Raw genomic sequence first — 25,699 nt, 5'->3', positions numbered from 1 at the left:
CATAATGATCCAGATTTTTCCTGTGAAATAGGAACCAGAGCTTGGTTTGGGTGTGGAAATCCCATATAGAATTTTGGGTTCCTCAAAGTGACTTCAAAATCCACCCCAAAAAAACCCTGGGACAGAGGCAGAGCCTGAGTTAAAGGTGCTCTGTATGACATCATCACTCCCAAATTACAAAACTTCCCTTCTTCTCTCCCTTCTGCTGCCCAGGGTGGGATTTGGGGTTTTGTTTGGGTCAGGTTGATTTTTCTGGTGGTGACAAAACTCAATTTTTGGTCAATGAAAAGTTTAAAAATAGATGTGGGAAATGAGAGGGAGTGAAACTAAACTGGCTTCTGTGCTGCTGAGTATTGAAAGTGCCTCAATAAATTGATTTTGGGGGAATTTCCACACTTTCCTTATGTTTTTCTGAGCCAGGGATGACAGTGGGAGCAGTGCTGGTGCAGACAGGCAGGCCAGGCCTGTGCAGTGTCAATTGAGACAGAAAAATGTGGGAAATTCTTCTGGGAGCTCAGGCCTGGTTGGGAATAATCATTGGGGGAACCTTGGAGGTGAAATAACCTCCCAGAGTGGAGGGAAGGGATGGGTGTGCTGCTTTTGAGCTCAATTTGACCTCTAATATATTAAATTTAGATTAAATTATTCATTTATTTGTGCATGGCAGTGATGGATTTGCAGTTGGGTATTTTCTGCATCCTTGTCCTGGTGGGTTTGGGCAGGAGGAAAAGGCAGAGCCCTTCCCAGACTCCCTCATTTTGGAGTTCTGCATGCATTGTTGCATTTTCTGGGATGATTTCCCCCTTCTCTTTGCTCTGGAATAATCTCATGAAAAGATCACTCTGAGTGACCTCTTTGCACTGATCAGGAAAACATTTCTTTTCCTGCAGCCATGGGTTAGAAATGAAGGCACAGGAAAATGCACTCAGATCACTTTTAAGCCCAGTTTTTCATATATTGCTTATTTAGTGATGAGGAGAACATGTAGGAATCAATCTTCCTAAAACACAGGATAAAATATTCTGAGAACTCAGCATCTGCCTTGTCTCCTAAATATTTCATTTCTCTCCCAGTGCCTTGAACTCCTGAGTGCTGCAGGGATTGGTGTAAAAACACCAAAACACAATTTCCCCCATTCACAAATGGCTGGAAATGTCACCCTGAGCTTTCCCAGGTGCTGGAATTGTGTTCCTCCCCTCATTTATCCCAAATATCAAACCCAGAGCTGAAGGGACAGAGGAATTCTTGTCTCAGTTCCACCACACCCCTAAAGTGTGACCCCAAAATTTGGGATTTGCAGCAGGATGGACCAGCTGTTAATGGGGAAAATGGGATTGGGCTTGGATTTGGGAGGGAATATCTGTCAGGGAAGGATGGGCTGGGGAGTAAAAGATGAATTTTAGCTTGGATTTCTTCTTCTGCTGTGATTCCTGAGAAAAGGTTTTGCAGTTCTGCTTGTTCCCACTGCCCCCTGGGAGTTCTGTACCACCCCAAACCCTTTCCCCTTCCTCATCCCTAAGGAAATGGTGTGGGGCTTTTTGTTTGTACTGATGTCCTGAAAAATCCTCAAGCTCTTTGGAGATAAAAATAAAATAAAAAAAAAACCAAAAAAAAAAACCAAAAAAAAAAAAACAACAACAAAAAAAAAAAAAACCAAAAAAAAAAAAACAACAAAAAAAAAACAACTTGGACATGATGATCCCTGAACCTGATATTCCATAATTCTGTGATGATAATTCTGTAATTGCAGAAGTTGGGCAGGATTTGGGGAAGCTGCTCTGGTCAGAAAACTCCAGGGATAAAACCTTGGACTCCAGGTTGTCCTTCCAGCTCTTTGTGTGGCTCCCCCAAATTTTTGCCTCCCTGGATTTGTGTTGATGTTGCTGTCCCTACTGAAAGTGAAAAATTTCCATGGAAATTTAAAATTTCTGCAGAGGGATGAGGGGGTGGAAGGAAGAGGGAAAGGAGAGGTTTGGCACAGCAGAGCTGACCGAGGGCTGGAGCTGATTTTGGGGGGCTGAAACATTGGGATTATAAACTTTGTGCTGGTATTCATGGAAATTTAGGATTTCTGCATGATATTCCATGGAAATTTAGGATTTCTGCATGATATTCCATGGGAATTTAGGATGATAATTCTGTAATTGCAGAAGCTGGGCAGGGTTTGGGGAAGCTGCTCTGGTCAGAAAACTCCAGGGATAAAATCTTGGACTCCAGGTTGTGTCTCCCCCAAATTTTTACCTCCTGGATTTGTTTGGTTGCTTCTGTCCCTACTGAAAGTGAAAAATTTCACTGAAAGTAAAATATTCTGAAATATTCCTGCTGGTGGCATTCCCCACTCCTGGCTGGCTGCTGCTCCAAACAGGACCTGGCATCTCCTCTGCACCCTCTGAGCCCTTCCCCAGCTGGGGGATCCCTCCCTTGGAGATTTCTGCTCCTCTGCCATTCCAAGGGGATGGAACCCTGATAATTCCAGATGATTCCTGATGATTCCAGATGATTTACCCCAGCAGGATCTGCTCTCTGCTGCAGCTGAGCTGTTTTCCCACCTCCCCAACATCTCTTTACCCAAAAATCCCCCTGCTCAGAGCCCCATCCCAGGTGTGCTTGTCCTGTCAGTCAGATTTTTTGGGATATCTCTGCAGGCCCAGCTTTAATTAAATTAAATTAAATTAAATTAAAATTATTAAATTAAAACCTCTCCCCCCTGTGCCTGTGCTGCTGCCTTGGTACCTGGGACACTCTGAGGTGTTTTTGGGCTGTATCTGCTGTAGAACAGAAATATTTAGGCTGGAAAACTCCTCCTAATCCAGCACTAAACCTTGTCCCAAAATGTTCTGTCCTTCCAGAGCATCCTGCCAGCTCTGGGAAGGGTTTTCTGCTCCTGTTCCTTTCCCTGGGTGAAGTTTTTTTTTTGTTTATTTGCTGTCTGCATCCTGTTTCCCCTCCAAAGGAAAGGGATGGAGGTGACAGCAGTTTTGGGTGGATTTTTGGGTATTTTTGTGGATTTTGTGGATTTTGTTTGCTCCACAAACCTGGGGTCAGGGTAAAAACCATCCCAGGGCCATGGGAATGGCAGAGTCACCCCAGGGCTCTGCTGGGAGCTGAGGCAGCTTCTGGTGTTTGGGGGTGAGAAAAATTCCAGTGTCAGGTTTATAAAGCACATGTTGAATTTATAAAGCACATGCTGAATTAAAACTCAATTAAAAATGAGCTTGGGGGATTAATGAGAACTTTTTTGGGTGCTCAGGGGTGATGCTCAGGTGCTCTCCACTGAAAGTGAGGCAGGTTCTGGTGTTTGGGGAAAGTGATGCTGCTTTTGGGGTGAGAAAAATTTGAATTTCAGGTGTATAAAGCACATGCTGAATTTATAAAGCACATGCTGAATTAAAACTTAATTAAAAATGAGCTTGGGGGATTAATGAGAACTTTTTTGGATGCTCAGGGGTGATGCTCAGAGCTGCTCAGGCAGGTTCTGGTGTTTGGGGAAAGTGATGCTGCTTTTGGGGTGGGAAAAATTCCATTTTCAGGTTTATAAAGCACATGTTGAATTTATAAAGCACATGCTGAATTTATAAAGCACATGCTGAATTAAAACTCAATTAAAGATGAGCTTGGGTGATGAAGGAGAACTTTTTTTGGTGCTCAGGGCTGCTCAGGATCTTTCTCTTCACTGAAGCAGGTTCTGGTGTTTTGGGGAGAAGTGATGCTGCTTTTGGGGTGGGAAAAATTCCATTTTCATGTTTATAAAGCACATGTTGAATTTATAAAGCACATGCTGAATTAAAACTCAATTAAAAATGAGCTTGGGGGATTAATGAGAACTTTTTTGGATGCTCAGGGGTGATGCTCAGAGCTGCTCAGGCAGGTTCTGGTGTTTGGGGAAAGTGATGCTGTTTTTGGGGTCAGAAAAATTTCAATTTCATGTTTATAAAGCACATGTTGAATTTATAAAGCACATGTTGAATTTATAAAGCACATGCTGAATTAAAACTGACTCTTCAGTGTTATCAAAAAACAAAATAAAATCCAGATGTGGCCACTGGTCCTTCCCTGAAAGGGAATATTGAGTTCTATCTCTTTTAAAAATCATTTCACAAAATTGGGAGGGGTTTAGGAACCAGCACCTGAAGCAGGGATGGGAATGTTGAATTTTGTCTCTTTTTATATAGATTGGACAAAATTTGAGGGAATTTAGAAACTAACACCTGAAGCAATGATGGGAATGCTGAGGGTTTTGTTTTTTTTAATAGATTTGAGAAAATTGGAGGGGGTTTAGGAACTAACACCTGGAACAGTGAGGGGAATGTTGAGTTTTATTTTTTTAATAGATTCTAAAAAAATTGGGAGGGGTTTAGGAATGAGCACCTGAAGCAATGATGGGAATGTTGAATTTTATTTTTTTAATAGATTTGACAAAATTGGAAGGAATTTAGGAACCAGCATTTGAAGCAATGATGGGATGTTGAGTTTTATTTTTTTTTAATAGATTTGGCAAAATTGGGGGGGATTTAGGGATCAGCATTTGAAGCAATAATGGGATGTTGAGTTTTATTTTTTTTTAATAGATTTGGCAAAATTGGGGGGGATTTAGGGATCAGCATTTGAAGCAATAATGGGATGTTGAGTTGCTTTTGTTTTTTTTTTTAATAGATTTGAGAAAATTGGAGGGAATTTAGGAACTAGTACCTGAAGCAGTGAGGGGAATGCTGAGTTTTATTTTTTTTAATAGATTTGACAAAATTTTAGGGAATTTAGGAACTAACACCTGAAGCAATGATGGGAATGTTGAATTTTATCTCTTTTTTAACAGATTTGGCAAAATTGGAAGGAATTTAGGAACCAGCATTTGAAGCAATAATGGGATGTTGAGTTTTATTTTTTTTTAATAGATTTGACAAAAGATCTAAAAATGTCAATTTTTACAGCCTGAAGCAGCAATAATTGGGAATTTCTGACTCTTTTCCATTTCCCATTTCCCAGGGGAGGCTCCACCCCAATCCCTTGGGGTTTTCCAGGGGAGCAGCAGGGCTGGGACATCACTGACAAGTGATTTTTTTTTAGAATTGTCATTGGCCCCTAATTAGATGTTTGATGCCAAAGCAATGATCATAAAAGGCTCTTTATTTCCAACAAACCCATGTGAATAATTATGTAAATATTTGTCTGGGCCAGCCTTGGGTTGAGTCCTGGGAAAGATTTTTGGATGAGGATCTTGTTGGCTTTTCTAGGAGCATATTTCAATTTTTATTTTTTATTTTTTTATTTTTTTTTAATGCTATCTTTGGGTTGGAGTGGGGAGAATGGAAGACCTGAAATGACATCTCAGCTCCTAAATGCAGCAGATTTTTTTCCAATGTCACCTTGTAAGGAGTTTAATAGGGAAAATATCAGGGAGGGAAGGTGCAGCTGTGACCCAAATTTCCCAAAAATCACCCCAGAGTGGCAGCTGTGGGTTGCAGACAGATGATTTTATTTAGGAAAGATCCATCAGCTCCTGGATTGGTACTGAGGGATGATTTTGGGGTGGCCTTGCAGCCTGGGAGGGTTTGGAACCCATGGAGAGGTTTGGATCCCTTTTTTGTGGGGGTTTGGATCCTGTTTTGGGGTTTGGATCCTGTTTTGGGGGTTTTTATCCCCACAAAGGGTTTGGATTCCTGTTTTTGGGGTTTGGATCCCTGTTTTTGGGGTTTCTATTCCTGTTTTTTGGGGGTTTGGATCCCTGTTTTTGGGGGTTTTTATCCCCATAAAGGGTTTGGATTCTGTTTTTGGGGTTTCTATCCCCATGAAGGCTTTGGATCCCTGTTTGGTTTTGGGGTTTGGATTCCATGGAGAGGTTTGAATCCCTGTTTTTAGGGATTTGGATCCTGTTTCTGGGATTTGGATCCCTGTTTGTTTTTGGGGTTTGGATCCTGTTTGGGGGTTTGGATCACTGTTTTGGGGTTTGGATCCTGTTTTGGGGTTTTTATCCCCATGAAGGGTTTGGATCCCTGTTTGATTTTGGGGTTTGGATCTCATGGAGAGGTTTCTATCCCTTTTTTGGGGTCTGGATCCTGTTTTGGGATTTTTATCCCCATGAAGGGTTTGGATCCCTGTTTGGTTTTGGAGTTTGGATGCCATGGAGGGTTTGCATCCCTGTTTTTGGGGTCTGGATCCCATGCAGAGTTTTCTATCCATGTGGAGGGTTTCTATCCCTGTTTGGTTTTGGGGTTTGGATCCCACAGAGAGGTTTCTATCTCTGTGGAGAGTTTGGATCACTGTTTTTAGGGTTTCTATTCCTGTTTTTGGGTTTGGATTCCATGGAGAGGTTTCTATCCCTGTTTTGGGGTCTCTATCCCTGTTTTTGGGGTCTCTATCCCTATTTTGGGGTCTTTATCCCTGTTTTGGGATCTCTATCCCTGTTTTTGGGGTCTCTATCCCCGTTTTTGGGGTCTCTATCCCCGTTTTTGGGGTCTTTATCCCTGTTTTTGGGATCTCTATCCCTATTTTGGGGTCTCTATCCCTGTTTGGGGTCTCTATCCCTGTTTTTGGGGTCTCTATCCCTGTTTTTGGGGTTCCTATCCCTGTTTTTGGGGTCTCTATCCCTATTTTGGGGTCTCTATCCCTATTTTGTGATCTCTATCCCTGTTTTTGGCGTCTCTATCCCTGTTTTTGGGGTCTCTATCCCTGTTTTTGGGGTTCCTATCCCTGTTTTTGGGGTTCCTATCCCTGTTTTTGGGGTTCCTATCCCTGTTTTTGGGGTTCCTATCCCTGTTTTTGGGGTCTCTATCCCTGTTTTTGGGGTCTCTATCCATGTGGAGCATTTAGATCTCTGTTTTTGGGGTTTGGATCCCATATAGAAGTTTCTATCCCTGTTTTTGGGTCTCTATCCCTGTTTTTGGGGTCTCTATCCCTGTTTTTGGGGTTTGGATCCCATGCAGAGGTTTCTATCCCTGTTTTTCATGTTTTGGGGTCTCTATCCCTGTTTTTGGGTCTCTATCCCTGTTTTTGGGGTCTCTATCCCTATTTTGGGTCTCTATCCCGGTTTTTGGGGTCTCTATCCCGGTTTTTGGGGTCTCTATCCCTGTTTTTTGGGTCTCTATCCCTATTTTGGGGTCTCTATCCCTGTTTTTGGAGTTCCTATCCCTGTTTTTGGGGTCTTTATCCCTGTTTTGGGGTCTCTATCCCTGTTTTTGGGGTTTGGATCCCATGCAGAGGTTTCTATCCCTGTTTTTCCTGTTTTGGGGTCTCTATCCCTGTTTTTGGGGTCTCTATCCATGTGGAGCATTTAGATCTCTGTTTTTGGGGTTTGGATCCCATATAGAAGTTTCTATCCCTGTTTTGGGGTCTCTATCCCTGTTTTTGGGGTTCCTATCCCTGTTTTTGGGGTCTCTATCCCTGTTTTTGGGGTTCCTATCCCAGGTGGGATGGGGAGGGCGGAGCTGGATAATTAGCTCAGTAATTAATTAGCTCAGTAATTAATTAGCTCAGTAATTAGCTGAGTAATTAGCTCAGTAATTAGCTGAGTAATTAGCTCAGTAATTAGCAGAGGGATGAGCTGTGGGGGCTCCCAGGGATTTTTGGGATGCAGGTGGGATTCCTTTTGTCCGAATCCCCCTGGATGTGCTCGTTTCATGGGAAGGAAACTTCTCCTTGAGCCAAGGGGAGAAATCCTGCGATTTTAATGTAAAAAAATAAAAAAAACCCAAAAAAAACCCCCAAAAAAAACCCCAAAAAAACCCACAAAAAAGCAAAAAAAAAAAAAAAAAAAAAAAAAAAAAAAAAATAAACAAACCCAAAAACCTTAAACACAAAAAACCCTAAAAAAAGCAAACCAACAAAAAACCCCACAAAAACAAACAAACAAAAAAAAAAACCCACCTCAACAACAAAAAAACCCAAATAAACCAAAACTAAAAACAAAGAAAACCACACAAAAAAAAAAAAAACCAAAAAACCAAAAAACTACAAACACAAAAAACCCTAAAAAACCAACCAACAAAAAAACCCACAAAAACAAACAAAAAAACCCAAACAAAACCACACACCAAAAAAACCCAAAAAAAAAAAAAAAAATCAAAATCAAAAACAAAACAAAACAAAAAAAAAAAACCCAAAAAAATAAAAAACACCCAAAAAATCCAATTTCTGAAATTGGAAACACACCCTGTACCTGAGGTTTATTTATAATGGGAAATGAGCTGGATGTTTCTATATTATTCTATTTTATTGTTCTATTCTATATTATTCTAATTCTAGATTATCATAAAAAAAAAAAAAAAACCTCTTCTGACCTACAGAAAAAATAACATTTCACAAGGAAATCCATCTAAACATCGAATTGGGAGCAATTTCATTTAATAAAAATTTAATTTAAATTTAATTTTTTCCTGCTCTAAGACGTTCCTTGGGGGTTGAGAATGGATGAAATTTTGAAATTTTGTTTTTTTTTTTTAATTTTCTTCCTGCTATTTTTGTGAAAGCAGCACCTGTGTGGGTTCTATAAAATCAGAATCCAGAGAAATTTTGGGAATTAAGCTCCAGAAACATTTCTCCTCGATTCAAGCAGGTATTAATTGGAAATTTTCCTGCTGGATTTTGGAGGAGGATCAGGTAGGAATTAAATGCTCAGAGTTGGTTGGGAAATAATTAATTTTATATTTCTCTCCCCTGTGTTGAAATAGTGGAAATAATTCAATTTTTTTTTTTTTAATTTATTTTTTTTTCCTGAATCAGCCAATGAAATATTTCAAAATTAAATGTTTTCTGCTTGCTCCCATTAATTTTGCAGACAAGTGAAAAACCTGCAGTGCATGAAAATGAATTATTCTGGAATTGCTCCTGTTCCCCCCAAATTTGCCCATTTTGGCTGGTTTTTTTTCCCCCAGATTTCTTATTTTAGGAAAAAATATTTTTCCTTCTCATCCCCTGATCCAGTTTCTCTGAGTGCTGCTGGAAGAGGCTGAGAGGGAACAGGATCCTGCTGGCCATATAAATCCCATAAAAATCCCATATAAATCCCATATAGATCCCATATAAATCCCATATAAATCCCATATAAATCCCATATAGATTTCATATAAATCCCATATAAATCCCATATAGATTTCATATAAATCCCATATAAATTTCATATAAATCCCATATAAATCCCATATAAATCCCATATAGATCCCATAAAAATCCCATATAAATCCCATATAAATCCCATATAGATTTATTTTAAATCCCATATAAATTTCATATAAATCCCATCTAGATCCCATATAAATCCCATCTAGATCCCATATAAATCCCATATAGATCCCATATAAATCCCATATAGATCCCATATAAATCCCATATAGATCCCATAAAAATCCCATATAGATTTCATACAAATGCCATAAATCCCATATAAATTTCATGTAAATCCCATATAAATCCCATATAAATCCCATAAAAATCCCATATAGATCCCATATAGATCCCATATAAATCCCATATAAATCCCATATAGATCCCATATAGATTCCATATAAATCCCATATAAATCTCATATAAATACCATATAGATTTCATATAGGTCCCATATAAATTTCATATAAATCCCATATAAATCCCATAAAAATCCCATATAGATTTCATACAAATGCCATAAATCCCATATAAATTTCATGTAAATCCCATATAAATCCCATATAAATTTCATATAAATCCCATATAAATTTCATATAAATCCCATATGAATCCCATATAAATTTCATATAAATCCCATATAAATCTCATATAAATCTCATATAAATCCCATATAGATTTCATACAAATCCCATATAAATCCCATATAGATCCCATATAAATTTCATATAGATCCCATATAAATTTCATATAAATCCCATAAAAATCTCATATAAATCTCATATAAATCCCATATAGATTTCATACAAATCCCATATAAATCCCATACAAATCTCATATAAATCCCATATAAATTTCATATAAATCCCATATAAATTTCATATAAATCCCATATGAATCCCATATAAATTTCATATAAATCCCATATAAATCTCATATAAATCTCATATAAATCCCATATAGATTTCATACAATTCCCATATAAATCCCATATAGATCCCATATAAATTTCATATAGATCCCATATAAATTTCATATAAATCCCATAAAAATCTCATATAAATCTCATATAAATCCCATATAGATTTCATACAAATTCCATATAAATCCCATATAGATTTCATATAAATCCCATATCAATTTCATATAAATCCCACATAGATTTAATATAAATCCCATATCAATTTCATATAAATCCCATATAGATCCCATATAAATTTCATATAGATCCCATACAAATCCCATATAAATCCCATATAGATTTCATATAAATCCCATAAAAATCTCATATAAATCCCACATACATTTAATATAAATCCCATATAAATTTCATATAGATCCCATGCAAATCTCATATAAATCCCATATAGATTTCCTACATATCTCATATAGATCCCATATAAATTTCATACAGATTTCATACAAATTCCATATAAATCCCATACAAATTTCATATAAATCCCATACAAATTCCATATAAATCCCATATAAATTTCATATAGATCCCATATAAATTTCATATAAATCCCATATAAATCTCATATAAATCCCATATAGATTTCATATAAATCCCATATAGATCCCATAAAAATCCCATATAGATTTCATACAAATGCCATAAATCCCATATAAATTTCATGTAAATCCCATATAAATCCCATATAAATTTCATATAAATCCCATATGAATCCCATATAAATTTCATATAAATCCCATACAAATTCCATATAAATCCCATAAAAATCCCATATAAATCCCATATAGATCCCATATAGATCCCATATAAATCCCATATAAATCCCATATAGATTCCATATAAATCCCATATAAATCTCATATAAATACCATATAGATTTCATATAGGTCCCATATAAATTTCATATAAATCCCATACAAATCCCATATAAATCCCATACAGATCCCATATAAATCTCATATAAATCCCATATAGATTTCATACAAATCCCATATAAATCCCATATAGATTTCATATAAATCACATATAAATCCCATACAGATCCCATATAAATTTCATATAGATCCCATATAAATTTCATATAAATCCCATATAGATTTCATATAAATCCCATAAAAATCTCATAAAAATCTCATACAAATCCCATATAGATTTCATACAAATTCCATATAAATCCCATATAAATCCCATATAGATTTCATATAAATCCCATATCAATTTCACATAAATCCCACATAGATTTAATATAAATCCCATATCAATTTCATATAAATCCCATATAGATCCCATATAAATTTCATATAGATCCCATACAAATCTCATATAAATCCCATATAGATTTCATACATATCTCATATAGATCCCATATAAATTTCATACAGATTTCATACAAATTCCATATAAATCCCATACAAATTTCATATAAATCCCATACAAATTTCATATAAATCCCATATAAATTTCATATAAATCCCATTTGCAGAGAAACAGGGAAGAATTAATTCCTAATTTCCCAGCTGCCCTCTGTGGGTTCTAAGCTTTGTCAGAAATTTTGGGAAATCTCACAGCTCCACCTGCAGAGGAGGTGCTGAGGGTTTTTATTTTTTATTTTTTGGGGAGAATGGAACCCAAACATTTCAATCTCCAGGTGCTCAGTGCAGTTTGCAGTGATTTAAAAATGGGGTTTTGTGTAAAAAATACAAAATTTGGGGTGAGGGGGACACAACCTGCATCCTTTTAGGGTTGGTTTTAAGGATTCTCCTTAGGGAATCGTTCTGGATTTGAATTTTTGGGTCCTGCCCCATCAGCTCTCCCACCTGTGGGTCTGCTGAGTTTGGGGCTCTTACAGATCCCAAATTCCCAAATTCCCAAATTCTGGCCTCCCCTCAGCCTCGGAGGCTCAAAGGGCAGAGATCCTGCCAGGAATGAAACAGGGCTGGAGCGCTTCCCAAACTGTCACAGTGAAACAGGAATTCCTGTCGGGGTGGGGAGCTTGGAAAGCGCTCCTGGGTCTGGGATGGGATCTATGGGATCATGTCTATGGGATGGGATGAACGGGATCAATGGGATGGGATCTATGGGATGGGAATGGGATCAATGGGATCTATGGTGTGGGGATCTATGGGATCAATGGGATCTACAGGATGGGATCAATGGGATCAATGGGATGGGATCTATGGGATGGGATGAATGGGATCAATGGGATGGGATCTATGGGATCTATGGGATGGGATGAACGGGATCAATGGGATGGGATCTATGGGATGGGATGAATGGGATCTATGGGATGGGATCTATGGGATCTATGGGATGGGATCAATGGGATCTATGGGATGGGATCTATGGGATCAATGGGATGGGATCTATGGGATGGGAATGGGATCAATGGGATCTATGGGATGGGGATCTATGGGATGGGGATCTATGGGATCTATGGGAACAATGGGATGGGATCTATGGGATCAATGGGATCTATGGGATCTATGGGATGGGATCTATGGGATCAATGGGATATGGGATCAATGGGATCTACAGGATGGGATCAATGGGATCAATGGGATGGGATCTATGGGATCAATGGGATCTATGGGATGGGATCTATGGGATCAATGGGATCAATGGGATGGGATCTATGGGATGGGATCAATGGGATGGGATCAATGGGATCAATGGGATCAATGGGATCTATGGGATGGGATCTATGGGGTCAATGGGATCTACAGGATGGGATCAATGGGATCTATGGGATCTATGGGATCTATGGGATCAATGGGAGCTATCTATGGGATCTATGGGATGGGATCAATGGGATCAATGGGATCTATGGGATCGATGGGATCAATGGGATCTATGGGATCGGGATCTATGGGATCTATGGGATCTATGGGATCTATGGGATCTATGGGATCAACGGGATGGGATCTATGGGATCTATGGGATCTATGGGATCTATGGGATCTATGGGTTCTATGGGATCTACGGGATCTACGGGATCCATGGGATGGGATCTATGGGATCTATGGGATGGGATCTATGGGATGGAATCTATGGGATCAGCCCCCAGAGCTGCTGATCCCCCTCCTTCCCCTGCCCCCACTGCCAGCATCACTCCCCAGTAATTCCCTGGGCACTGGGCAGGGATGTGGGGCAGAGGCTTCCCCCAGGCTCTGCCCTGAAAACTCTGTGGGTTTTGCTCCATGGATGGAACTTTTCCTTCAGGGAGGGAGGATTTGTCCCCTGCCCCTTCCTGGGGGACAGATGGGGACAGGCAGGGAGAGTCCCTGCTGGGATGTGGGGCAGGGAAAGGGAAATGCACCCTCAGCCCCCTTGGCTGTGATTTCATCCCCTGCAGTGACTTCAAAATGGGATTTTGTGGGGAAAAAAACCCCAAAAAAACCAGAGCTTGGGGATGAACGGGACAAAACTTGCATCCATTTAGGGCTGGTTTTAAGGAGCTGCTCTTTTAGGGACTCCAAACCCTAAAACAGGATCAGGACCCCCTTTCCCTGTTCCCTGGGGGTTTTAATCCCTTTTTCCAGGATTTGTGGTGATGGGGGAACAGCTCCCTGGAAGTGCTGAAATCCCTGCTAGGGGTGTCCAGGCTGGATTTGTCCCTTGGCTGTGCAGGGAAAATCCTGGAAAATCCTGGAAAATCCTGGAAAATCCTGGAAAATCCCATCCTCCTCTGAGCCACCCCTTTGCTGCTGGATTCTTTTTTGCCCCTCTTAAAACAATCAGGATTTTTCTGCCCTAGAGCAGGGCTGGGATTTCACCCCAAATCCCACTTTTGCCTGATTTCTGGGTGCTGGATCTGTAAGTTTTGCAGGGAATTTGCAGCAGATTATTTAATTCCATTCCATAAAGGAAAACCTTGTCTTTGCTCACTGTTAGCTGCTTTGTCACAAACCCAAATAATCGATTATTTAATTAAAAAAACAAAAAGGATTTCTGCTCAAATCAACAGGGATTATTTGATTCTTTGAATTTCATGGAGTCTCTGAGCTGCTCCAGTCTCAGCTCTGGGTTTCTTTCTTTTCCTTTTGGGATTAGATGTAGGATCTGACTCTGCAGAATGGTTTCCTTTGTTCCCAGTTGGGATTATTTGGGCTTTTTTAAAAAGAAAAAATAAATAAATAAGGGGATGTCATGAGTCACTGGTGAAATATTCTGTGAATTGACACAGCTCTGTGGCAGCCCTTGGGAGGAGCAGATGAGTTCTGACCCTTTCCACAGCTGGTTTTTTTTTTGTTTTTTTTTTTTTTTTAATTCCCTCTGTTCTACCCTTTCCTAAGGAACAACCTTTAATATCTTCAATCCTGCAGCTCAAATTCCTCAATTCTCTTTAAAACTGCCTTTTCTCTTTGTCCCAAATAAATAATTGTGTTTTATTGGGCTGCTGAAGAATTTAAAAGAATCTGTTAAACCCATCCAAAGGATGCTGGAGCAACAGCAGCTGGGGCTTGATATCCTAATTTTAGGCCCTGTTTTATTTTAGCCTCTGCCACCCTGTTTTAGTCACTTATCCCAGGGCTGCAGCTGGGTCAGCTGTGGTGAAAAGTGTTTAGATAAGGAGGCAAAATTGTTGAAATCCCAGAAGCCTGAAAAGGAGACTCCCAGCTTCATTTTTAAAAAAAAATCATCACTAAGGGGAAGCAACTTCCAGTCCTCACTTGCTTTTATTTCTTCTGGATCTGACACAGGAACTCTAGGAATAATCTGATAGCCCTAAATTAGGAACTAATCTATAAATACCTCTTGGTTTTAATTCCAAATGTGAGCCCAGATGTTCAAGGCAACCTCTGGGGAGTGAGAAACCCAGGGAAAGAGCCCTGCCCTGCCCAGGCAATAATTGAGTGTTTATTTAGGGCTAAGAATATCTTGGAAAAGGATTTGGAGGCTGCTGAAGCTGGAAGGGGAAGGGTTTATTTGGAGCATCAATCCCTCTGTCAGATTCTCTGGAGGGACCCCAAACTTGGATGGGTTTTGCAGGTTGGGATTGAAGATTTGGGGGGAGGACTCTGACCCCTCATGGTCTGCTGAAAAAAAAAAAAAAAAAAAAAAAAATCACTTAAAAATATGGAAAAAGCTTCTGTGTGAGGCTGATGTTGTGCAGAGAAATTGTGGATTCCCCATCCTGGAAGTGCCCAAGGCCAGGCTGGACAGAACTTGGGGAAGGTGTCCTGAAATTCTTTTCAAGGAGAAACGATCCTGGTTGGATTTATTTGCTGTCACTTGTTGCTGGGAGATAAATATCAATATTTTTGTGGTTTTTGCTCATGAAGGAAAGCTTTGCTTGCAGCAAACCTGCAAACCCCAGCCTGGTGGGACTGGTGAAGGATGAGGAGCCCAGAATGAGCAGGAAATGTTTTTTTCATCCCTCACCTATGGCACAGGGAGCACAGAATGGTTTTTTTGAGAGTGCATCACAAACCCCTGCAGCTCTTTGGGATGCCCCTTGCTGCCCCAAATCCCAATTTGGAAGAAAATTTTCCTGTTCCAGGCTGGCCCTCCCCTCCTGCACACCCCCAGCCTGGGGTTAAAACAACACCAGGGCTCTGTGCACTGGGAATTTCTGCCTCCAGATGAATTTTTTCCACTTTGAAGGGAAAAAATTTGGAGGAAAGTTCCAGGAAATCCCCTGAATTTTGTCACAGAGTGGCTGGTTTGGCTCATGGGTGCCTGGAGCAGGCTGGGCAGAGCTCAGCTTTACAATTCCCTGGAATCCACACTCTGATTTTTCTGATTTTTCCTTTTGCCCAGTGCTGCCCAGTTCCCTGTACTGGGAGAACTGGGAAAACACAGGGAATGTCTGTCCCCAGCCCTGGTGATCCTCAGCTCTGTGACAACTTCAAACAAACACTGTGACTTCCCTCAGGGGTCAGCATTTAATTAAAAACCCTGAAAAATGAGATTTGTTCTGAGGTCTGCTGCTTGCAATTTGTAATTTTTCAGACCCTGGGAGCAAGGATATGCACAAGGAACACACAGGTGACTTATGGGAGTGCTGTGGGGCTGTTCAAGGTGTTAAAAATTATTATTACAGACATAAATATGGCTTTGATTAATGATTTCTGGCTGAGGCTGGGATTTGCAGTGTGCTCTGAATTTCCAGAGCAACATTTCCATTGGGTTCTTGGGATTTTCTGTAGGTTTATTTTGGTTTTGGTTTATTTTTTATTTTGGTCTTTTGGTTTGTTGGGGGTTGATTTGTTTGGTTTGATGTTGTTTTGTTGTTTTTTTTTTTTTTTTTTGAGGACATAATAATATTTAATCCTTTTCGTTGTTTTCCCTTGGCCAGGGAAGATGGATTTAAGAGAGGAAACCAAAAATTAGGATGGGGAAATGAAACTTTGGATAATGATTGAGTGGAGAAAGTGTTTCCCTGATCTTCAGTGCTAAAAAGATTTATTTTTGTTTTGTTTTGCTTTTTTGGTGTTTTGGTTTGTTGGGAGTTGATTTATTTGGTTTGATGTTGTTTTGTTTTTTGGTTTTTTTTTGAGGACATAATAATATTTAATTTTTTCCTTGTTTTCCCTTGGCCAGGGAAAATGGATTTAGGAGAGGAAACCAAAAATTAGGATGGGGAAATGAAACTTTGGATAATGATTGAGTGGACTCTGTGACTGACAGGTGCAATGGATTGAAATAAAATCCTTGTTTGTTATTGCACATATCCTGCAGGATCAGCAGGGTTTAAAGCACCTTTTCCTCTAAAAATTTGTTTTAAAGAACACTCAGAGGAAGGAGAGTGGGGAATGGGGTTTGCCTGGTGCAACCTGGTGGGGGCAGGTGGATATCCAGCCCAAAATCAGGATTTTTTTCCCAAAGAATCCTGCTTGGTTTGCTCTAATATGGAAATGGGAGAAAGAAAAAAAAAAATAAAAAATCTGTTGGCCAGTGCTGGGTCAGAGCCTCTGATCCAGGTTTTAACAAGTGTTTAAGCAATCAGAAAGGTTGTGATTAATTGTGGTGATGGAGGAATTGGGGGTTAAATTCCTCTTTTTGCCACTGTTGGTTCATCATCAGTTTATTCCCAGAATGATTGAATCATGGAGTGGTGAAGGTCCCATGGCAGGGACACCTTCCCCTGCCCCAGGTTTTCTCCAAACCCTGTCCAACCTGACCTTGGAGACTCCCAGGGATGGGACAATCACTTCATTCCACATTTCCCTGGAAATGAAAAAAAAAAAGCCAAATTTCTGACACTAATTTTTACCCCTCTATCCCTTCCTCTGATGCTCTGCAGTGTTATATATTATTATTTATGATATTTTGAATTTTATTATATTTATTACATATCCTCTGGGCATTGCAGAGTGAGTTTAGACCCTGCCACCTCTGCTGAATTAAGATGGGAAGCCAAGCTCCTTTTTTTGGTTTTATTCCAGGGCTGTGCAGATTTTTGGTGCAGCCTCTGGTGTGATTTTGGTGTCGTTTGGGATATTTGGGGTTTGACTCTGTGTGTGTTGAGGCAGCAGGGGCTGGGCTGTGGGTGATGAGCACAGGGATGCCATTCATCACTCACACACTGAAAGGGAGGTTTCATCAGCAGAGCCCAGCCCAGAGCAAACCCCCTGGAATTCTGCCAGTCAGGTCTCTGTCCTGCTGTGCAGCTCCTCCAGGGCACTGCTGAGCTTGGGCTGGGCTGGAAAACCTGAGGAAGGGACTGATGCTGGGCTGGGCAGGAGTGGGAGCTGCTGCTGAGAGCACTGATCTGAGAGCACTGATCTCTGGGGCACAGCTGGGCTGTCCCTGTGCTGGGGTCTCACTGGGAGGGGCTGGGGCTCTAGTTTGGGGTACTGGGCAGAGCTGGGCTGTTCCTGTGCTGGGGAGGGGCTGGGGGCTCTGGTTTGGGGCACTGGGCAGAGCTGGGCTGTTCCTGTGGGTCCCACTGGGGAGGGGCTGGGGCTCTGGTTTGGGGCATTGGGCAGAGCTGGGATGTCCCTGTGGGTCCCACTGGGGAGGGGCTGGGGCTCTAGTTTGGGGCACTGGGCACAGCTGGGCTGTCCCTGTGCTGGGGAGGGGCTGGGGGCTCTGGTTTGGGGCACTGGGCACAGCTGGGCTGTCCCTGTGCTGGGGCTGGGCTCTGGTTTGGGGCACTGGGCACAGCTGGGATGTCCCTATGCTGGGGTCCCACTGGGAGGGGCTGGGGGCTCTAGTTTGGGGCACTGGGCACAGCTGGGCTGTCCCTGTGCTGGGGCTGGGGGCTGTGGTTTGGGGCACTGGGCAGAGCTGGGCTGTTCCTGTGCTGGGGCTGGGGGCTGTGGTTTGGGGCACTGGGCAGAGCTGGGCTGTCCCTGTGCTGGGGAGGGGCTGAGGGCTGTGCCTGCTCTGTTGGAGTCAGTGAGTCAGGGGTCTCTGGATTCTTCAGAGAGAAATCAGAGTGCAGGGATTGAATTAAAGCCTGTGGATGGGTTGGAGTGCATTGAGCCACTCACACATAAAGGTGACATTTAAGTAAAAGTCAGTTTGTAAGTTTTAGGGTGAGTTCTGATGCTTTTAATAAGTGAAAGATCTGGATTCCTCTAGTGAAGGTTGGAACACACTGATATCTTCAGTAGAGGTTCCAGGCCCACAGTTGTAGACAGGACTGAGACATAACAGAGCTACAGCAAGAATATTGCTGACATTTTTCAGATAGAACAAGATAGATTGTATGTGTAGTTCTATAGGTAACCTGGTGTGCTGAGAAACTGGAATTCTAACAGGTTAAGGAGTGGTGGAGAAACTGGAATTCTAACAGGTTAAGGAGTGGTGGCTGAGTTTGTGTCTGAGCTCGTTGGGAAAATCCTGTGTAAGGGTTTGTACTGGGGAGAGTTGGTGCTTTTGGCCATTCCCTTATTGCCCCTGCATTTGCCATTGCTTTGCCATTGCCTGTGGAGACTGATGTGCTCTGCAATAAATAACCTTTTGAACTATTAGCTGCTTGCTTGTTTAGAAGATAACCTGAGAAGCTGACACTGCTCCTCTCTGATTTCCAGGAGCTTGGGGCACTGGGGGCAGAGTGGTTCCAGCTGGTTTTCTGTTTGAATATCTGGCTCTGGGGGCACAGAGGAGGCTCCTGGGGACAGAAGATGAGGTGCAGTGTTTGAGGATCATCCTTTAGGGATGGGAAATGCCCCACCAGGGCACTGGGGATGGGCTGGGGCTGCTCAGAGAGCTCCAAAATGTGACAATTTCTGCCCCACACATGGAGCCGTGCAGGGGATGGGCTCCTCTGCAGATGCTCCTGAGAACTCCCACCCCCAAAGCTGGCAGGGGACCCCAAAACTGTGTCAGAACCTGGAATCCACCTCCCTGAGCCTTTCCCTCCTGGACAGAGCTGGGCCAGCTCAGGAGCACTTGGGGCACAGGGAGGGAGCTCTGCTGCATTTTGGGTGCTTTACCCAGCCTGGGCTGTAGCTGTGCAGATATTTTGTGTGGAATAAAACCTGGCTGAAGATCCAGATGGCAAGGAGAGCTCAGACAAAGGTGTCAGTGAGGGATGAGGAAATATTCCAGCTGTTTGCTGCTCAGCCAGGCTCCCTCTGCTCCTTTATTATCTGCACCGTTCCCTTGGCTCTGCCAGATGTTTGTAATCTCCCATTGAGGGCCCGATTTTTTTAGGATTGTGGAAACTTTTCAGAGCTGCCTAACAATGGAGATGGATTTTTTCTGTGCAAACATTGGGCTGAGCTTCTTAGTAACCGAAATTTCTGATATTACACTTGGTGACCAAAATTACAAAAGGCCTGTCCAAGGTTTCTGTGCTGGTGGGCATGATGCAGCCAGGTGGGATGGGGGAGAGAATCAGAAAAAGTGTTAAAAAAATAATTTTGGGTTGAGATGAAGACAATTTAATAGGTAAAGCAAGAGAATCAGAAAAAGTGTTCAAAAAAATAATTTTGGGTTGAGATGAAGACAATTTAATAGGTAAAGCAAGAGAAACAGAAAAAATGGGGGACAAATAATTGTGGGTTGAAATAAAGGTGGTTTAATAAGTAAAGAAAGGAAAATAAAGCAAGGAATTCTTTCCCCCATGGGCATGCCAAGCAGGGCTTCATCACAGATCATGATTTTTTTTTTTTTTTTTAATTTTTTTTGGGAAGACAAGCACTATCCCTTCAAGTATACTCCTTTTTTTCCCACTTCCCACCATGCTGGGCATGATTCCCTAGAAAATGAAACATCCCATGGATCAGGGACCCCTCCCAGCTGATGAAAGGGGAGCAGAAAATCCTTGGAGTGAGAACACCTCGGTGTTATCAGCCCTGTGCTCAGCCCAAATCCCAAATGCAGCCCCACATCAGCTGTAGGATGAGATTTAACCTGCCCAAAATCCCAAATGCAGCCCCACATCAGCTGTAGGATGAGATTTAACCTGCCCAAAATCCCAAATGCAGCCCCATATCAGCTGTAGGATGAGATTTAACCTCTCCCAGCCCAAATCCCAAATGCAGCCCCATATCAGCTGTAGGATGAGATTTAACCTGCCCAAATCCCAAATGCAGCCCCATATCAGCTGTAGGATGAGATTTAACCTGCCCAAATCCCAAATGCAGCCCCATATCAGCTGCTAAAATGAGATTTAACCTGCCCAAAATCCCAAATGCAGCCCCATATCAGCTGTAGGATGAGATTTAACCTCTCCCAGCCCAAAATCCCAAATGCAGCCCCATATCAGCTGTAGGATGAGATTTAACCTCTCCCAGCCCAAACCAGCCCAGCCCAGTTTGCTTTGGGTTCATATTTCTGACACCATTTGACTCCAACCACTGAGTCAAAATTCACAATAATTTCATTTAAAATTTTTAATTCAGGTCTGGCTCTTCCCTTTCTGGAGCCTCCACCTCTGCTGATGTGAGCAAGAGCAGATTAAGACATTTTAATGAGATGCAGATTAGGAAATTAATTAATGAGATGCAGATGAGGAAATTAATAAATGAGATGCAGATTAGGAAATGAATGACTTCATGGATGTCCCAGAGCAAATTTCAGCTGGTTTGAGGCTGTGGTGGTGGGTTTGAGCATTTCCAGCAGCCCAGGACTGCCCCTCCTGTTGTTCCTAATTCCTCTTTCTCCTTCTCCCTTTCCAGCTGAACCTGCAGACCTGTTGAAGGTGTTAGATTTTCACAATTTACCTGATGGTATCACAAAAACCACGGGGTTTTGCACAAGCAGAAGATCTTCAAAAGAAGCAGATGTTGCTTACAGAGTAACAAAGGATGCTCAGCTCAGCGCCCCAACAAAGCAGCTGTACCCTGGTGAGTCCAGATTTCATTTTTATTTTTATTTTTATTTTTATTTTTATTTTTATTTTTATTTTTATTTTTATTTTTATTTTTATTTTTATTTTTATTTTTATTTTTATATTATTTTTATTATTTTTATTTTTATATTTATTTTTATATTTATTGTTATTTTTATTTTTTTATTTTTTTATTTTTACTTTTATTTCTATTTCTATTTCTATTTCTATTTCTATTTCTATTTCTATTTCTATTTCTATTTCTATTTCTATTTCTATTTCTATTTCTATTTCTATTTCATTTATTTCTATTTCTATTTCTATTTCTATTTCTATTTCTATTTCTATTTCTATTTCTATTTCTATTTCTATTTCTATTTCTATTATTTCTATTTCTATTTCTATTTCTATTTCTATTTCTATTTCTATTTCTATTTCTATTTCTATTTCTATTTCTATTTCTATTGTTATTATCACCAGATAAAAAGAACAGGCTGGCCCAGATGTCCTGAGAAAAGTTGTATGGAGGGATGGATGAAGGGATGGATGAAGGGATGGATGAAGGGATGGATGAAGGGATGGATGAAGGGATGAATGAAGGGATGGATGAAGGGATGGATGAAGGGATGGATGAAGGGATGGATGAAGGGATGGAAGAAGGGATGGATGAAGGGATGGATGAAGGATGGATGAAGGGATGTTTGAAGGGATGGATGAAGGGATGGATGAAGGGATGGATGAAGGGATGGATGAAGGGATGGATGAAGGGATGGATGAAGGGATGGATGAAGGGATGTTTGAAGGGATGGATGAAGGGATGGATGAAGGGATGTTTGAAGGGATGGATGAAGGGATGGATGAAGGGATGGATGAAGGATGGAAGAAGGGATGGATGAAGGATGGATGAAGGGATGTTTGAAGGGATGTTTGAAGGGATGGATGCCCTCAAAGAGCACTGACCATTTTACTGCTGCCTGAGTTGAATTTTTCAGGCCCAGGCACAATCAGCACAGAGTCCAATGTGTTTGTAAGAAGAAATTATGGACCCAACCTGCTCCCTGCCCTAGAGATGCAGCCACCACCAAACTGCTGCTTCCCAAGGTGTCCCTGAGTCACCTGGGGGCTGCTGGAGCTGGGCAGGGAATGAGGGCTTGGCAGGGCAGAGGAGCTGCTGTGACAATTAATCCATTTAATTGTGGTGAGAGGAGCACAAACTGAGCCTGATGTGAGGACAGGTGATGTGACAGGCTGGACATCACTGCATGCAGCCAAGGAGCTGCTCAGTCTGGCCTAAAGCTGGGCTTAAATATCTGCAGAACCTAAATTTATCTTCATTGCTGCCCAGGGCAGGAAAGTTCTTTCTGGTCACAGATGAAGTCACAGTGTGCCCAAGTGCACAGGTTGAGACTTCCTGGCCTTTCATGTCACCTTCCTGGAATGACTTAAAATTTTAGGCCTGGTGTAACAAGCTCAAAAGTGTTTGAAGGAAATTTGGAACATCCGGCTGGAGTGGATTTCAGAGCTTGCCAGTAATTTCTGTCAAGTCTTGCCTGGTCACTTCCATGTAACAGAAACCAGCAAATGGTGGAGACCTGAAGGTGTAAAAGTATGGCTGGAAAATTCTGGCTGATTATTTAATGAATATATCAAATTATTTAACAAGGGGATTGGATCACAGCAGTTCTGACCTAGGGAACACAAACATGGAGAGCAGAGTTCTGGTCCTTGGTTAGAACTGAGTCCTGGATCCTGGAGAAAACTGAATTCTGGTTCTTGCTTAGAACTGAGTCCTGGACCCTGGAGAAAATTGAATTCTGGTCCTTAGATAGAACTGAGTCCTGCACCCTGGAGAAAATTGAATTCTGGTCCTTGGCTAGAACTGAGTCCTGGACCCTGGAGAAAATTGAATTCTGGTCCTTAGATAGAACTGAGTCCTGGGTCCTGGAGAAAATTAAATTCTGGTCCTTAGATAGAACTGAGTCCTGGATCCTGGAGAAAATTGAATTCTGGTCTCTGGGGGAAATTGGATCCTGGTCTCAGGAGAGAACTCAGTGTTGTAGAAGATTTTCTTGGCTGTCCCTTTTGTACTTTATTACTTTTATATCCTCACCCTCACTGAGCTCTTGGTTTGCATCTCCCCCGAGTGAGAAGATCAGGATGGAGCTCTGTAGCAACTTTTCCATCATTTCATCACCTGGGCAACCATGGGGGGTTTGAACCAGCTCAGTCCCACCTTGAAAACTTCCAAAGCCCTTGAGGCTTCTCTGCTGCTTGCTCAGGAAGCAGGGAAGAGCCAAATGAAGAACTCCCAGTGTTTCCCAGCAGATCCAAAAATGTTTCCTCATCTCTTTAACAAGATGTGACTTCAGCTCTCCTCCCCAGATGAGAGAGGGGATAAAGATAACTAAGTAATTGCAGGGCAGTGTCCCAGGGCAATGTGGTTTTGGGGTTTTTGTGTCACCAGGAGGGTGGTTGGAGCTGAGCTCTCCCTCTCTGCTCCACAGCACCCTTGGCAAACCTGCTCTGTGCAGAATATTTTGTGCTAATTAGAAGTTGGTGCTCTCTAAGATGTAATTTCATGGGCTTTGCATTCTGCTGCCAGAGCCAGCAAAGCAAGATGTATGTGTGTATATCTATATATATAAAACTTGTTTTTTCATGCTCAAAAGAGTGAAAAAAAAAAAAAACAAAAAAACAACCAAACCTGCTGAGATGCTTTTTGTCCTGGCTCCTTGAAGAAGTCCTGCTTCCCCACGAAACCTGTGCTTTTCCAGAAAGAAAAGCAAGAAAGGCAAGGCAGCAAAATGTCATTTGTGTGCTTCCATCAAATCTGCAAGTGTCATTTGCCTTCTCAGAAATCTGTTAGAGCTTGAACAGTCCCCCCTGAGCAAACCAAGCCATTGCAGAGCTGGGAGTCTCCTCAGAGGAAGGAAAATTGGAAAGCAGCTTTTGTGGGGAGCAAGAGTGTCAAGGCTGAGGAGATGGCCCCTGAGCAGCTGGTGCTGCTGCTCTGCTGATTTTTGCTGCAGCTTTCCTGCCCTGCCCAGGCCAGCTGTGTTCCAGGCTGTGTTTGGGAACACCTGGATTGGGGGGGGAAAGCTCCAAACTCGCCCTGTTGACATGAGGTGCAGCAGATTTTCACGGAGAGGATGCTCAGCCTCCACCCCAAAGCGTTTGCTGGGGGGTGTCTCATTGTTTTGGAGGGATTTGGGTCAATTTCTCCGTGCTTGGTGCATTTCTGTATTTCTCAGTGTTGGTGTGTGTGTGTGTGTGGGGATGTGTTTTCATCCCTGCTTCAGCAGCCCGGCTCGTTTCTGCCTCTGACAGTGCAGGCATTGTTATTTTGCCAGGACAGCAGAGCAGTAACAGAGTAATGTCAGCTATAATTCATCCATTATGATTATTTGGGTTGAGAAACTCGCATCACCATGGAGACATTTTGATAATCGTGAAGGAAAAAAATTAAAAGCAGCTTTTTAATGAGTTGGCAGCTTGTCCAAGTTGAAAGGTACTGTATTGTGGGTTCATAATGAAATTTTGGACATGAACTATTTTACATAAAAGGCCCAAATCTGGAGGCTGTAATTGCAGCCAGGAAGGCACATGGTCCTGGCTCAGGCAGGAGGAGGGAGACAAGGCTCAGGGCATCCTGTGGGAGGCACCAAATTCTGCTGCTGCTTTTGCCAAAAATCCAGGCCTGAGTCCTGGGGGTGAATCGGGCTAGAATGGGATTTAATTCCTCTGCAGCTCCCCAAATTATTTACCCAAAGTGAGGGGGATTGAGTGGGCACAAAGTGGTTTTCCATAGGTACCCCTGGAATTCTCCCTTTGCTCTGCAGGAATTCTGGTTTTGCTGCAGCTCCTGCCTCATCCCCTTCCCTGCTGCAGGCAGCTAAATACATCAAAACCACTTTATTCCTAATAATTAAAGCATCTCTCAGTCAGAAGAGGAGGAGGATGAGCTCAGGGTTTCTGTGTGTGGTGCCAAGGACTCCCCAGTGCCACGTCCCTCATCCCTGGGTGGGAACCCCTGGGACACCATCTAGGAAAAACCTCAAGAAAATCTATTTGAAGCTTCTGGGCACTGATCTGGATGGTTTTTTGTGGTTTATTTGGCTGCACATCTGCACTTCAAACAGGATCCCAGTGTCCCCTGGGTGCCACCAGTGGCACACACGTCACAAACCCCACGGTGGCTGCCCCACTTTGCCCTGCTTGATTCCTCCAGAGCTCCAATCCTTGGTTTGGACAGCCTGGAACCCCCAAAGGGAGAATCAGAGCCTGAAATGCAGCACCTGAGGGGGCTGGGGGTGTAATTTGATCAAGAAATATTCTTGATGAGTGCTGCTGGTGGTTTTCAAGCTGCCCTCGTTGGGATGTGCAGCCAGGATTTTCAGTTT

General features: G+C 42.0%; 1 protein-coding gene across 3 annotated transcripts in view; it reads left to right on the top strand.

The window, feature by feature from the left end:
- Window positions 1-25,699, top strand: part of COL5A1 (collagen type V alpha 1 chain) — a 143,594-nt gene that overhangs the window by 12,319 nt on the left and 105,576 nt on the right. For all 3 annotated transcript variants that reach the window (XM_056504922.1, XM_056504921.1, XM_056504923.1), the window contains exon 2: window positions 21,148-21,315. In XM_056504922.1, the coding sequence (XP_056360897.1) occupies window positions 21,148-21,315 (168 nt within the window). The remainder of the gene's footprint in view (window positions 1-21,147; window positions 21,316-25,699) is intronic.

The sequence above is a fragment of the Oenanthe melanoleuca genome, chromosome 17 (assembly GCF_029582105.1).
Source record: "Oenanthe melanoleuca isolate GR-GAL-2019-014 chromosome 17, OMel1.0, whole genome shotgun sequence".
Classification (NCBI taxonomy): Eukaryota; Metazoa; Chordata; class Aves; order Passeriformes; family Muscicapidae; genus Oenanthe; species Oenanthe melanoleuca.
The sequence above is the reverse complement of the archived record's forward strand: the minus strand, read 5'-3'. Positions and strand labels throughout refer to the sequence as shown.